General features: G+C 44.4%; 1 protein-coding gene across 4 annotated transcripts; it reads left to right on the top strand.

Moving 5' to 3' along the window:
• Positions 1–328: 328 nt before the first annotated feature.
• On the top strand, positions 329–15273 carry GOLM2 (golgi membrane protein 2). Of its 4 annotated transcripts, XR_004256611.1 has the most exons (11): positions 330–1146; positions 2490–2544; positions 3288–3390; positions 4162–4252; positions 4552–4690; positions 4987–5067; positions 5843–5923; positions 6026–6184; positions 11721–11888; positions 13519–13666; positions 14885–15273. XR_004256611.1 is itself a non-coding variant. In XM_032232733.1 (10 exons), exons 1-10 carry the CDS (start codon positions 820–822, stop codon positions 13587–13589), a joined length of 1272 nt encoding a protein of 423 aa, XP_032088624.1. In that variant the 5' UTR covers positions 329–819; the 3' UTR covers positions 13590–14877. The 4 variants fall into 4 exon arrangements, 3 of the variants coding, with proteins under 3 accessions (XP_032088624.1, XP_032088623.1, XP_032088625.1); XM_032232733.1 differs by lacking the exon at positions 14885–15273 and having other exon boundaries at positions 329–1146; positions 4555–4690; positions 13519–14877; XM_032232732.1 differs by lacking the exon at positions 14885–15273 and having other exon boundaries at positions 331–1146; positions 13519–14877.
• The last annotated feature ends 392 nt before the right edge of the window (positions 15274–15665 follow it).

Raw genomic sequence — 15665 nt, 5'->3', positions numbered from 1 at the left:
AATTCGCCGCTGGAGGATTCTGGGAGTTGAAGACACACCTCAAAATCGCCAGGGTTGAGAAGCGCTGAGCTAAACCAGCCTTTCCCAAACTCGGCGACTTTAAGTCGCGTGGGCTTCAGCTCCCAGAATGCCCCCGACGGCACGCAGGAATCGACGGACACGACGCCTTCGAGCCGGCAGCCGGGGAGCCTCGCCCCACAAATGCTGCACCCCCACCGTCTGACGCAGCGGCTGGGCGGGTCCCTCACAAACCTCGCAGCAACGGCGCGCGGCCCTCTCTTCTCGCGAGAGGCGTGGCTGTGGGACCGGGCGGCCGGGCGACGCGGAAGTGGCGGAGCGGAGGCGGGGAGACGGAGAGGCGGGCGGGCGCCGTTGGCCGCTTGGCGGGGCTTCCTGCTCTCTCCTTCCCGGCGGCCGCCCAGCCTCGCGCGCTCCGCCGCAGCCCCGGCCCGCCCGGCGGGAGCGGCGGCCGGCACCCTGGGCGGCAGCTGCCCCGGCCTCGCCCGGCTCTGCCCACCGGGCGCTGCGCTTCGCTCTTCAGAGGCTCCCGCGGCGGCCGCCCCCCCTGCGCGCCCTTCAGGCGGCGGCGCCTCGGAGCCCGCCGCCCCGAGGCCCCTGGGTGCCGGCTGAGAGGCGGCGCGGGCTGCCGGGCGCTGCCGGGTTTCTGCTCGGGAGCGGCGCCAGATCCGGGGCGCGGAGGCTGCGATCGTCCGGCGAGGGGCCCCTGCGCTGCCGCGCGGCCCGGGGTCGAGGCAGCGGCCGATGAGCTCGGCGCCCTTCCGCGCTGCCAGGTGCTGAAAGAGCCGCCCGGCCTGCCCCATGGTGGGGTTCGGGGGCAACCGACGGGGCGGCCGCCTCCCTTCCTTCCTCTTCGCGGCGCTGCTGCTGGTCATCGCGGCGCTGGCCTTCAACTCCTGGAGCTCGTCGTCCCGCCAGACGGTCCTGCAGGAGGAGGTGGCCGAGCTGCAGGGCCAGGCCAAGCGGGGCGATGTGGCCCGGGGCCGGCTGGAGAAGAGGAACTCTGAGCTGCTGCTGCAGGTGGAGGCCCACAAGAAGTCCCTGGAGCAGAGGGAGGCCGACCACAGCCAGCTGAGCGGGCAGCTGCAGGCCAAAGACGGCCAGGTCCGCAAGTGTGAGGATGGCAAGGTGAGAAACCCACCCCAACCCCCGCTGCGACGGTTCGGTGGGGCTGCTGAAGGAAAAGGCGGTTTTTCCTGGCCTTTGAGAGGTGGAGGTAGAGGGCCAGAGATGCCTTGATGCCTTTCCAATACTAAGCGTGGCTTCCCTGGAGGACAGGAAGATTCCTCCTCTTGATCTAATGGGTATGGGCCCCATCCCAAGGCAAGTGGGCAGGAAAACGATGCCTAAAATCATTACCAGCACTACGGACAGTGCTCAACTTACAACAGTTCATCTGCTTCAGAAGGATGGAAGGCTGAGTCAGACTTGAGCCTGGTGAGATTTGAACTGCCGGCTGCCTGCAATTTGGCACTTCAAATCTCACCAGGCTCCAGATTGACTCAGCCTTCCATCCTTCTGTGGTCAGTAAAATCAGGACCTGGATTGTTGGGGGCAAGAGGCTGACTCTAAACCACTTAGGGCTGTAAAGTGGTATATGTCTAAGCGCTACTGCTATTTAGTGACTGTTCAGAGTTACAGTGGCACTGAATAAAAGTGACTTATGACCGTTTTTCACGGTTAGTAGCAGACCTTTGCAGCATCCCCACGTTCAGGTGCTCAAAATTCAGGGCTTGGCAGCTGATGCATATTAATTATGATTGTCGCGTCCAGGAGTCATGTGATCCCCTTTTGTGATGTTCTGCTCAGTAAAGTCAATGGGGAAGCCAGATTCACTTAACAACTTCAATGATTCACTTAACTGCGGCAGGAAATGTCATGAAATAGGGCAAAACTCACTGAACAAATGTTTCACTTAACAAATTTTGGGCTCAGTTGTGGTCCTAAGTGTAAGATGCTGTAACCAAACAAAACGAACAGGGGAAGGGAGGTAATGCAGCTGCCCCACCAGCTCCCCAATCCCTGGGGTCCCCAGCCTTGCTTACATAGGATAGCTTCAGTTCGTTCTTGTGAAGCAAGGATTTCAGTCCCTACTTCAACTCTAGGCATCTGCAGGGAAAGCATGCTGCTTTCTGAAAATTATTTCTCGGGCACAGGGTGTGAGGTGGTAGCTGCCCTGGTCAGTTTAAAATACCTGCCTCCCCTTAAGAGGCGAGCCATAAAAAAATAGCAGCATGTGTTTTCTAAGACATCAAGTGAAATACTTTTGTTTAAGCCAAAGGGGAAAAAAAGGATCTGAAAGTCTCATCCCTCCAGCGAGGACTTACATTCTCACCCCATCTACCTCTGAGACTCTCGGCAAAAGAATGGCCTGCCCCTAGTCGGAGCTGTCTTCAGAATCATTTGCTGTAGAGAATTTTATTCTTGGAACAGGAATCTGTACTACTTCGCTACTTATTTTTTGTTTTTAGGTCAAACTTCAGAGCAACATATCATACCAGATGGCAGACATACGTCGCTTAAAGGGTAAATGTTCTTGGTGCAAATATGATTTTATAGCTAAATAACACAGAACAGTAAAAGATGCTCACTTGACGTTTTGGAAGACAGCTACAAGTGTAACCTCTCCTACTTTTTGTGGACTGTTGTAATTTTTCTTTTAAATATTTGCCTACATAAATAGTATAAATGTACTAGAATATGAAACATTAAAAATAGGCAGCATCTCTGAAAAATATCCATTATCTTCTGGACTTTTTAAAAATGGGCCTCAAGTATCAAAACAGCCTCTATTGTTTTGTAACAAAGTAGCTTTGGAATAAGGATTCAGAAAGGTATATTTTGTTTTATTTTACTTGAGTAACATATATATATGGTGTGTGTGTGTGTGTGTGTGTGTGTGTGTGGTGTGTAAAACATTATCTACATATATACTTTGTTTCCCTGAAATAAGACCTCCTTGGATAATAAACCCATTTGGGCTTTTGAGCACATGCACTTAAATAAGCCCTGCCTCGAAAATATTGCAACACAGCAGCAGCCATGAGGTGACCACGCTCACCGCCTTCTGCACCTCAAAATTAATACTACCCCCCCCCCCCGAAAATAAGGCCAAGCTCTTATTTTGGGGGTCAAAAGAAAATAAGTCCCTATCTTATTTTCAGGGAAACACAGTACTATTGTGGAAAATTACCCAGCCAAAAACAAGGCTAAGTTTAAAATATGGAGCACTTTTTAAAAATTATTCAAATGATTTTACTTTGGCTTAGAACAACTTGCTGAATTGCGTCAAGAATTCTTACGGCAAGAGGACTATCTTCATGAATACAAGAAAAACAATACACAACTCCTTAAAAGATTGGAGTATGAAAGGTGAGAGTTTAAATGTGAACAAAAGTAACCCAGTTATAAGACATTTTATTGTTGCCAGGTCAGCTCATTTGTTTATGACCTTTAGGATCAGCGTTGAGTAATAATCTTTCACGGTTGTTGTATAAAATAGGTTAAGATGTTTGGCCTCAGCTGTGTTGTTTGATGGGTCAGTACAGCTTTATAATTAAGGAGGAGGAGAATGGAACACATTTTGCTTTGCTTGTTTGTACAAATAAAATCTGCAAGTAGAATACAGTTCTCCAAAGTAAATAGACAATGTAAAATGGTCAATTTACTGGTGTTTACAGAGAGTGCTGCAGTAGTATGCCGCTGTATTTGAGTTCATGACTGATCAAGATTTTTGTGAAGAAGTTCCTCAAAAATGTTAGAGACCCTGCCTGTCTGCCTCACAACTCTCCTGTTTGCCTGTGACCTTTATCTGGGTCAAGTGTTGATCTTTCTGCCGTACAATTCATCATAGCCTATTTTCAAGGCAGATACAGCTCTCAATCGCCTTGAATTTTGAAAAAGAACTTTTCAAGTATACTAGGACCTCTGGCATTTTTGAAAGCATTGAGGAATCTGGTAAGGAAGTATCCTGAAACAATGACCCATGGATATCGGGTTGTCTTGGTTTCCTATAAAGGTCTTTTAATGTATTAAGTGTGTTATGCAGAAAAGAACTATACTAGGCAGATCATAAATGATACAGTGGGAAGCCTAGAAAAAATGTCAATCTCAGTTCTAAATTCCACTCCATCTTGGTTCTAGTTTTCAGTGTGGGCAACAAATCAAGGAACTAAGAATACAACATGAAGAAGATATGAAAAAAATGGAGGAACAAGTTATGAAGGACCAGAAGGTACATCGTTCTCTTTGCGAGGGGTGAATCCAGGAGTCTTCCGCCTGTTTTTGCTCCCTCCCAACACGGGTATAAGATGGGACTGGCAAGGAGCAGACTTGGTAACACTAGTTGCTGTATCGGGGTAGAGTTTTTATTTTGTTACACTTGGACTGTAAGAAAGTAGGTGAGGCAAAGGTGAAAAGAAAGACAATTTCTATACGTTGATTCTAACAATGAAATATAAAGCATTGGATTGACTGAAAGATAATGTTTTCCTTGTAAGTTTAGCTTTTAATGCTTAAGGAACATTTTCACAGCAGGCCACCCACAGGAGCCAATTCACCAAAGACATTGAGAGAGGATTGAGTGAGAGTCCAAAAGTAGTGAAAGCAACTCAAAAACTGAACGAAGTTAAGAATGAAGCACCATCGACCAACAATATATCAGATGGCAAAGGTCTGTGTGGGACAACACTGGTAAGGCATCAGGGTCCCTCTGGCACTCATGGGAGGATGGCAAATACTTGCCTGGCACGTTACGTGGCTAGGCTACAGACTTGGTGGCACTGCACACTTCAATCAGCAGAGCTTGGGAAGAGGGGAGGGGGTTTAATCTGACTGCAGCAGAAGGTTAGGCGAGGTAACTCTCCTCTGTTACCGTTCCAACTCCCTTCCCTGGAACAGACTGAAGGCTCCTCATCTTAGAGCTTCAGTGGATGGTGCAGCAAAGGGAAAAATATCTTGTTTTGACAGAAAAGATTAAACTCGGAGATGACGCAGGCATGCCTGGAATAGAAGAGAATGACCCTGCCAAAGGTGAAGATACACTCACTGGTTGGTATCTCAAATCTAATGTTGGCTGTCTCCTGCATTTCTGCTCACTCCATAGACAGATACTTGAATTGATTAATGGGCCCCAGGATACTTTAAAATGCTACTCTGATAAATAAGATTGGCAGCACTGTTTCTGGGTTCTTAATTATGTTGTTTTTCAGTTGATGTTCACAGTTGGCACTAACCGCTTAATGTCCCATCCTGATCTGAAATATGAGAGATATGGGCTGTAAGGCAGGACTTCTTCATGGAAATCCTGACACCAGTTAGGAAATGTTCTAAGACCTTCCTTTTTAAATGGGTTGTAGTAAGAAGAAGAACCTTTTAGATTCTTTTTTGATCCTTAAAACTTGTGAGAGATTGCTTTGTTGACAGAGGACTTCTGTGTATTGTCCAGTCCCAAGTTTGAGGCAATGTATATTTATTAATATATGCAGTGTTTTTTCTACAAATCTGGAATTTTTATTCATTGATTGTTAATACTAGTAGATGCTGTAATCAGCAAATCCTTCAGGGCTACTAGGATAAAGACGTGATTCTCTGATTTCCCCCCAGGAATTGGTATTATGATGGTTATAACTAGGGAGGCTTATGGTGAACATCTACATTTGCTTAGGGCCACAGCTGGATCTGTAAGTCTGTTTCATGTGGCAAACATTGGCCTTTAGCAGAATTATTCAGTTGAACTCTTTGAACCAAGTGCTAAATAATTGCTTTTTAATATGTTTAATTAGTATTTACAGATGTGAGTCATGGTATGGATTTGTGTTTTTAGCTTTGAAGAAGCCACTTTTTTCAACATCTCAAAATCAGCATCTGCCTGGTGGAAATGTTTTCACAGAGAAAACCCGTACAGGTGAGATCGTGTGTCCTGAGTGAAAGTGTTGTTGATTTGGCCTTCATCATGAGCTTTTCTCTGTGACCTTCAACTCTGGCTTTGCATTTTTGTCTGCTCCAGGTGCAAATGAGGGTAATACTGATATGGTAAACCAGGTGCCACCAAACTACCTTCAGCGGGCAATTCCTGATCACACATTGGACATTCCAAAACCCAAAAAACAGCTTGCAAAACAGACTTCCAAGGAGAGAGTCAACGACTTTCAGAGAATGAAGCAAAGTGAGTCAGTCCATGATAATTGAGCATAATTGCATGTGTTATCTCAAGTTCATTAAAACACCTAATATCTACCAGCTGGCTGTTTTAAGTATATTTGTATTCAGATGTCTTTGTTTTTAAAAATCTTAGCCATTAATTGCTGTACTATAAATCCATCTCAGAAGCTCAGAGCTGTATCTTCTAGCATTCATACCTGACCCCCCCCAAAAAAAACCTTCCTCCCACCTCACATATTAATTGCCTTCTTCAGAATCTTGAATTCATGATGTAAATTTGTGGAAGCTGCAAATCTACATCATGAACACAAAAAGATCTGCAGACCACTTTTACGCTGCCTAATGTCAGTGCGCATGATACCATGTGCCATAAGAAAAACACTGGATGAGAGCTAAAGGTGCATGGGAAGATGCCAAGGAGGAAGCCACCAGACTCCAGAAAGCACATTGCTGTTCAGCTCGAGTTTGCCAGAGAGCACTTGGGTGACCTAGCCAGTCACTGAAACAACGTTTTGTGGGCCAATAAGGAAAGAACTTACTAAATGCATTGGAGCTTAGAAACATCATGTTTGAAGAAAACAAAAACTGCAATTCAAGGAAAGAACCGCATGCTGCCTGTGAGGTGTGGGACTTGGAGAATCAAAGCCTGGAACAGCTTGGCAAAATCAGCAAGATTTTTCAGTGAGGACAAATTCAGAATCTAAGCTTTGGGTTGGAAAAAATGGCAGGTATAAAATGAAGAAAGCCGTATAGGTTTCTGGTTGTTTTGGTGTTTCACAAGCGAAATATGAACTAGCTCTGTGATTCAGTTGCAAAAAAATGCAAATGCAGTATTAGGCTATATTAACAAAATTTAGCATGGAGATCAAGGGAAATGATTCTGTGTTGATGAAATTTATTTATTTATTTACATCCCACCTAATATTTTTATAAACAACTCAAGGCAGCAAACATATACAGTACTTCTTCCTTCTATTTTCCTCACAACAACAAACTTGTGAGTTGGGCTGAGAGAGAGTACCTGGGCCCAAAGTCACCCAGCAGCCTTTCGTGGCTAAGGTGGGATGTGAATTCACAATCTTCTTACTAGTCTGCAGCCTTAACCATTAGACCAAACTGGCTAGACCTTTGTCTAGATCAAGGTTGTCAAACTCAAGGCCCGTGGGCTGGATGCGGCCCACAGGATGCTTAGATTTGGCCCACAGGGCTGCCCTGGAAACAGTGAAGGACTGGCCTATGGTGCCACTGCCAGCAAAAACGGAGCTCAGGAGACTGCGACGGCCTTCTGCAACCCTCTCCATTTTGGGCTACCATAGGCGCCCCTGACACGAGTGATGTCGAGCTAGCCACACCTACTCTGGCCACTCCCACCCAGCCCCCAAGGTCAAACACAACCCTGATGCGGCCCTCAATGAAATCGAGTTTGACAACCCTGGTCTAGATCTGTGGTGGTGAGCTTATGGCACGCATGCCAGAGGGGCACACAGAGCCCTCTCTGAGTACGTGTGCCATCACCAGTTGCTCTTCTGGTTTCTGGCACGCGCATGTGTGCTGGCCAGCTCATCTTTGTGCACCCAGAGTGCCAGAAACCCGAAAACCAGGTGGCTGGTGTGTGTATGCACACCGTCCAGCTGGTCTTTGGGTTTCCAGTGTGCACATGCGCGCACACATTCCGGTTCGGGCACGGTGCCGAAAAGGTTCGCTATCACTGGTCTAGACCAGAGGTTCCCAAACTTAGCAACTTTAAGGACCTCTGGTCTAGACTATTGTATCCAATTCTGGCACAGCATTCAAGGAAAGACTCTGACCGATGGCAATATACCAGATACTAAGGGAACGAGGATGGGGAAAACTCTCGAGGAATAGTTGAAGGTGTTGAGTATAACCTGGAGAATACTATGCGGAGATGTGATTTATTTCTTGAAGTATTTTAAAGGAGTGTCAGCAATAGGTACAAGGAAGAGTTTAGTCACCCACATGATTGACCCAATTTTTACAACCTTGTTTACAGTGGGGATTAAGCAAATGGTTTGCTCTGGGTGTGTTTTTGCTGAAAACCAAAACTAAAGGCCTGTTTTCAGCAAAACCAACATAAAACATGGTTATGTGACCATGGGACACTGCAAATGGCCGTAAATAAGGCCCAGTAGCTGAGCATCAGACGTTCAGCCACGGGGCCACATGATTGTGGGGGGGAACCGTTGGAAGTTTGAATCCAGGCCGTAAGTACCCCAAGAGAGTCTGTCATAACTTCAAATGTTCAAATGCTCAATGACTGGTCATAAGTTGAGGACTACCTGTAGGTCCTTTTCAGCAATGGAAGAGGGTGCCTATTAAAGAGAGGCCTTTAAAGAGAGCCTGGAGGGCTCCCTCTTTGGGATGCTGTAGAAGCGGATTCCTGCCCTTGAGCAGAAGGTTGGATTGAATGACCTCTGGGTCCCCTCTGCACTTAGATTCTGATTAACAGGGTTTAGATAAAACTGATCTGAAGCTCAGCTTGAGACGTTTTGTACTGTACGATCTTTGAAACATAAAATGCCATTTTTGTATATTTCAGTAATAGTAATAATAAGGTCCTCGGGAAGGACTGAATAAATGGACAAAATTGCCAAATCCAGTCTGAACATTTGACTGACTACGCAACGAACCATAATAACAGAATACAGAGTTGGAAGGGACCTTGAAGGTCTTCTAGTCTAACCCCCTGCTGAAGCAGGAAACCCTGTACCATTTTGAGCAAATGGCTGTCCAGTCTCTTCTTGAAAACCTAGTGGGATAGGGATAAGGGATAGAAAGGAATGGAATTGAATAGCAATAGAATAAATTGGCTAAGTGTGATTAGACACATGGAATTTGTCTCTGGTCCATATATTCTCAGTGTACAGACAAAGAACAATGCCATACTTATAGATCATAAATCACTAAATATAATCATAAGATTAAAAAACAAGTGGGAAATCATAAGTTACTAATAGGAGAAGATAGTAGGAAAAGTGAGAAGTTGAGAAGATGACAAGGCAATACAGCCTACTACATGGGTAACTATCTTCAGGCGTTAGACAGTGCTGTGGGAGTTGGGTGTTTAGCAGAGTGGGGGCATATGGGGAGAAACTCTGTCTAGTTCTTTTGCCATGCAATGCCCTATAGTGGCACTGCATGCCAAAACAGCTAGTATTGGAGCATTCACAACTTCTGGAGGAAAGTTGTTCCACTGATTAATTGTTCTGTCAGGATATTTCTTTTTAGTTCTAGGTTGCTTCTCTTAGTTTCCACCCATTGCTTATCGTCCTGCCCTCTGGTGCTTTGGAGAACAGATTTCCTCCCTCTTTCTGGCAGCCCCTGAGATATTTGAACATTGCTATCATGTCACCCCCAGTCCTCCTTTTCATTAAACTAGACTCCTGTTTCTATTTCTGTCCCAATTTTTTCCCTTTCTTTTCCCCAAAGTGTCAGTGTTGCAATTAAGTCTTTTTCAGAAGTAGCTTTTACTTACAAATCATGCCTAATCCTGCGTTCTAGGATCCTCATGAATACACCTGAATCATACTTGGCCTTCTGAAACTTGATGAAACCAGCTTTCGCCTGTGGGGAGCTAATGGATGTGGATGCATTTCCTGGGACCTAGTGGGTCAAGCAGCTTCTGTCAGCAAGTAGAACTTCATATAAAAAGCTCTCAAAATATTCTTGCCTCCAAAAACGAATACCACTCAGAACCTGCCTTGTTTGCAAGGTTAAACTATGTTAGTGGTGAAAACTTAGAAAGCTAGCAATTCTTTACTGCTGGTATTTTTAATTACAGCTCTTTGGGCTTCACAAAGCGGTTGTAGTTTGAAAATTCTACTTATCCAGAGCTTCCGTACATGCACCAGTTTGCCCATTCCTTTGGCTGGGGTTTCAGCCTGCCATCATTAAGGCAGCCCATCTACTCTCACCTAGAGGATGAACAAAAAATGATCTTCCTTGGGAAAGCAAAAAAGATTCCCATTCTTATGCAGGACCTACTGAAAGAGCGTGTGATCAGTCCCGGAAGTGCATCCAAAGGACGAACCTTTTTAGTGCTTCTGCTTTTAGGGCCCATCTGCTTTAGGCTGGAGCTAAATAATCCAGCCACTCTATCAGAACAGGACATGTCTGGAGATGTTATGTCACCCCAGCCTCCAAACTCAAGGCAGAGGGCTGGCGGTGGTAGAGCTGCAGAAAGAGGCAGGTAAAGTCTTTGACCCTTTCATCCTCCTAGCTTCCCATCAGTGGAAGCATCTTTCCTTGGGTTTTGTTGTTTTTCCAGATAGTAAACAGAGGACTTGAACAGTTTGATTGATTTCTATCTTTGTAGATAATTAGAAATAAGAATTACATTATATTTATTTACCACAAATTTTGGTACAACATTTATGAAACTCATAACATGTATGCCCTCTGCTTGACTGTTTCTGTATGTATGTGAGAAAGTGGTTGGACTCAAAAGTTTGGAAGAGATGCTTTGGAGGGAACCCTGGAAGGATTTGCAAGTTGATTTTGTAAGCATTCCCAGCCTCCTTCCCAGCCTGCTTTCTTTCACCATCTGATAATGGGCATTGGGCTCCACTTCAGTGGTGGATTGCAGGCGGTATGCCCCGGTACAGGCGCACCGGAGCCTGCCCAGAGCACCGGATACCGTTCCGGTACAATGCTCCGGAGGGCCCACCTGCCTGCCCGAGCTCCTTACCTGTCTTTTAAAGCTTCCGCGTACATGCATGGCATGTACAGCGCCTGCATGACGCTCTCCTGAGCAGCTGGAGCGTTGTGGAGGCTCGCGGAGGTGGTAAGACACATGCGCACGCTGCGCGTGTCGATGTGGACACCGCCGGGCCCCTTCCAACCGTACTGGTTGGAATGGGATCCAAACCCCACCACTGCTCCAGTTCATCCACTTAATATGGCACCATTCTTGCAGTGTACAAGAAGTAGTTTTCTTCAGCTTAATTTGTTTTCATTGTGAAATTTTGTTTCACAATTCGTACTTTTCTAAAATATTGGAAATTTTTCTATAGGCTGGAGTATGTTACTTATTGTAAATTTAGCTCGTGATCAGGCATTTCATCAGCTCAGATAAATGGAAGTCAAGGTATGCTTAAAAAGTATTCAACCAGTATAAATTGCCTTCATTTAAAGCAAACATTTAAAATCTCTGCATGAAAAACACAGCACATTGAGCTTTGGAAAATAACCATTCTGTGACAAAAATAGGAGTTGTATAATATGTGAGATTTTAGACATATCTTTCTAATTATTTAGCCAAAAAGGTGATAATCCTTTTCCTCACAACAGAAGGATCATGTAACACGAAGTAAAATGTCTACTCTTCACTCATATTGTGATTTTTTTCCCTATGAAGTTCTGTATAACAAATAACTTTCCAGGGGTTTCTGGTGCTGAAAGAGCTGCAAATTCCCTTTCCACAACTTTACCCACAGATGACATTGAGGCCTCCCCTCTCCCACTCTCCCTGCCCCCCTGCCTCCTTCTCCTGGCTTCTGACTCCTCCTTTGCCTATTTCACAGGCCGGTTCTTTGATGAGAACGAGACCCCTGTTGATCCTCAGCATGGATCTAAACTGGCGGATTATAATGGGGATGATGGGAACGTGGGTGAGTATGAGGCAGACAAGCAGGCTGAGCTGGCCTACAATGAGGAAGAGGATGGTGATGGTGGTGAAGAAGACGTCCAAGGTGAGCTTGGGCCTTGTCTCCATCCCATTCACTTGACTTCATCATGTAAAAAACTCTGAGATTTGTGTACTTCCATTATTTAGCTTATAGGAAGAGACTTTGACACCTGAGATTTGACTATCTTTTGGAGTACTATTGGGGTGGAATGTTTCCAAAATTGAAGCTGGTTTTTTGAAACTGCTTTTTTAAAAATCAAATTTATTTATGAAGTTTGGCATTGTGTATGAAAGGGTAGATCTAGCAGCTGATCTTAAATTGGAGTGTATAATTGAACTTACAGTACTCTGCTTTGGAGCAACTAGCTGGGATTTTGAGCCCACTCGCAGAAACAATGTAGACTGTGATCTTTCAAAGCAAGCAAGGATGGGTCTAAGGAGATTCTCAGCTATCCAGGTCATGGCTGCCCCAAAGGTGCTTTTTCAAGAGGCAACTGGACTTTCTAGTTTTTCTTTGATTTCACTTCTTATCCAAGAAGCATCTTCAGCTCTAAGCTGAAGAAGCTTCATGGAAAACATCTTTGGAATAAGCAAGGACAATTGAATTAGTCTTCAAGGTGCCACAGAGTGCATTTGCTGCAGAAAACCCCTGTGAGGCATTTAACCCAAAGGGCAGAGGGAACCCAGTGATCCACAAGTGTTCATGGATTTAAAAATCCACCAATACTGACACAACAAGCCACTAGCATATAAAAAGAGCAAACTTCATTCCCCGCTAGCACTGAAAATATTAGCTAGTTGAGTAATAAAATCTCCGCAAGAAAACACCAATCCTGAGCTTCAAATATTGTCTTCTATTGGATTTAGAAAGGATCTCTCTAATAGGATGAGAGGGGAACATTAAATGATGAAGTGAAAGGTGAGATTATAAAACACAAGACTGCTGAAATGTTTCTGTTCTCTGGAATGTCTGGCCAAATCAGGGGGGAGTAACTGGCAGATGGCATGTGCCTCACTGTAGCCAGAGCAGCTGGGTCTGAAAATTGGACCCATTTGGAAGGAAGCGTGTAAGGCAAAAGGGGGGAGGGGCAGCCAGTTTTATAAAACATAAAGCAACTTTGTCCCCTCAAGACCAGGCAGGAGACATCTTGAAATCACTTGCTCTGGGTCATGTGACTATGGGGCTTCAGATGGAGCAGCTGGCCAGGTGCCAAATCATGGCCTTCCCATAGGGGTCATTGGGGAAACTTGGTCTCAATCTTCCTTTCTAGTCCAACTTCAGACTGCATCTTCCTTTGACCAACTTATTCCTGCATGTCACATTGCATCCTGTTCTCTTCAGTTTTGAATCAGATAAACTGAGAAGTTCCAGCGTCCTTTACATAATTTATTTTCTGTTTTGTTAGATAGGAAAGTAAAAAACCCCAAAACCAACTGGTCCAGTTTTCTGTTAAGGACAGGTCTAATGGGCAAATTGTTTAATTCCCAAACCAAGGTGGGGGGAAAGGGGGAGGGCTGAGAAATCTGGACTCATCCATTGCATTGATGTTCCAGTAGTACAGCACCCCAATAATCCCACTCAGGTGTGGAAAGGGAAAAGCAGCCTTTGCAGCTAGATGTTCCTCCATGCCTCCCCTCTTCTCCCCCATTGGTGGGAGAGAAACTGAAGGTTGGTTTTCCTCCTTGCGTTGCAGATGATGAGGAGAGGGAGCTCCAAATGGATCTGGTGGACTATGGGAAACCACGCTTCAATGATGTCCTTTAAAGGCCTGATGTCTTTCTTCTGAGAGATGGCGCATAAGACCCAGGAGGCCAGAGACAGTGCGCTGTTTGACCTGAAAGGTAACATGCAGTGATGTGCATATGGTGGGTTTCAGCCCTTTGCAAGTAAGAGATGCTTTGTCCTAGAAGGTGAGCAGTGGATAGTTACTGGACTGGGCTGTAAGACTGTTCCTTTTCTGTAATTTTTGTGTTAATAATTAACATTGCAAAATAATTTTACATGTTTCTGAAATAAAGTGAACGTGTACAGTTTGTATCACATACATAGTCATGACTTCATTGCAGAAAAAATATATAGATGGAACATTGAAGCAGCAATGCATTGAATTCATGCAAGCAAATTGTTTTGTCTTGTGACTTGTATTATATGATAATTCATTTTGAAAAAATAAGACTGAAAATATAATAGGTGTTTATGAAGGAATTTTGTTTAACACAACTCTGCAAGGTCTGTGTGGCAGTGACACTATACGGGAAGTTCGTCCTAGGAGAGTGACTGATGTTACCCATAGCAAATGTTTTGCAAACTATTCTCATTTTATATATAAATATATTTTATTAGGCTCTAAATCGACAAACAGTATTTTGAGCATTCGAAAGCTAGTCTGCTAACCCACGTTTTTCTTTACAGCAGTGGCCTTTGATTGTATGCAATGATAGATTAATTTATTTAAACTTGCTTAAAACTGTCACCTTGCATCTTTTAAATTTGTTCTCTCGAAACCTGTTGTATCCAGCTCCTGAGTGATGCTCAGTTCTTTTTAAGGAAAGTACTGCTGGAGAGATTCTGCATGAAAATGGGAAAGGGGCCCACAGGCATGCATGTACAGCCAAGGGCATCTTCCGTCTCCTGGGGAGGGGAGGGCCAGATGCAGCGAGTACTTTTGGATGTTCAGAGCAACGGTCACGTCCTGACAGTGACAGGCTATTAACCCAGACAATTTTATCAGCAAGGGCTACTGGGAATAAAACCTTTAAGCCCTACAGGAACAGGGTTGATCTTTCACTACAGATCGTTCTTACTTAATGACAGTGGTTGGGAGTGGAAATTCCTAATGCCGTTGCTAAGCAAGTCATAAAGTGCAATGTGACATGAACATGCTACTTAGGTTGGCAGCTTCAACATTTCAGGCTGCCATTGTTAAATGAATTGTGGTGGTGTTAATTGCAATCCACATGGTTGCCCCTTGTACCCTCCTACTGCTTTCCCAATTGACTTTGATTGTTGGAAGCAAACAGTGAAGACCACAAATAGTAATTAATTTTTTTTTTAAAAAGTGACTGCAGAAACATGGGATGCTGCAAAATTATAATTGAGTCAGTTGCTGAACACCCAGATCGAGATCACACGACTGCAGGTGTGCTTTGACCATTGTAAGTACAAGGACAGCTTGGCTCAGTGCTGTTGTAAATTGAGTTACTGAATGAGTGGTCATTAAGCGAGGACCACCTGTATTTCTGTGCTCAGGTTAAAGTTCATTTTTGATGAATGAAGTCCATTTGTGATCATTGCATTACACTGAATTTCATTAGAAAATCATTCATTTCTGACAATTAAAATAGAAGTCTCTACCTGGGATTCTTTTGAGCCATAAGACGAAAGCAGGGCCCCTCAAGGGGAATTGTTCTGCCTGAAATGTTTCTTTTTATGCTGTAAAAAACTGCTGTGTTTACACATAAATATAAGGCTGAATCCGCAGCCCTGTCCTGTTCTTCCTAAACCCCTCACTCCCCAGTCTGTCTTTATGTTGCAACTGTTGAACTGACAAGACTATTTCCAAAGCTAGGTGTAATTTTGTAAAGAATCTGCTGTTGAAATTGAACATTTAATAGAGTTTAATAAAAGCTTAATATAGCTTCTGTGTCTGCCTTTGTGTTACTTTCTCCTCCTGGCAATGCAGTTAAGGGAAATGAAGATTTCCCACATCTTCAACAAAATTTTGCGTTTAACACAGTTGCTTGTGTGTACATGTTTTATTTAAATATAACCCTTTACATTTCTCTCTGTAGATGTGTGTTTGGTCAACTCTGAAACTTCATTTCCCTAATTTCCTTTCCA

Source organism: Thamnophis elegans, chromosome 16 (assembly GCF_009769535.1).
Source record: "Thamnophis elegans isolate rThaEle1 chromosome 16, rThaEle1.pri, whole genome shotgun sequence".
Classification (NCBI taxonomy): domain Eukaryota; kingdom Metazoa; phylum Chordata; class Lepidosauria; order Squamata; family Colubridae; genus Thamnophis; species Thamnophis elegans.
Note: the sequence above shows the minus strand (reverse complement) of the source record. Positions and strands in the feature narration are given on the sequence as shown.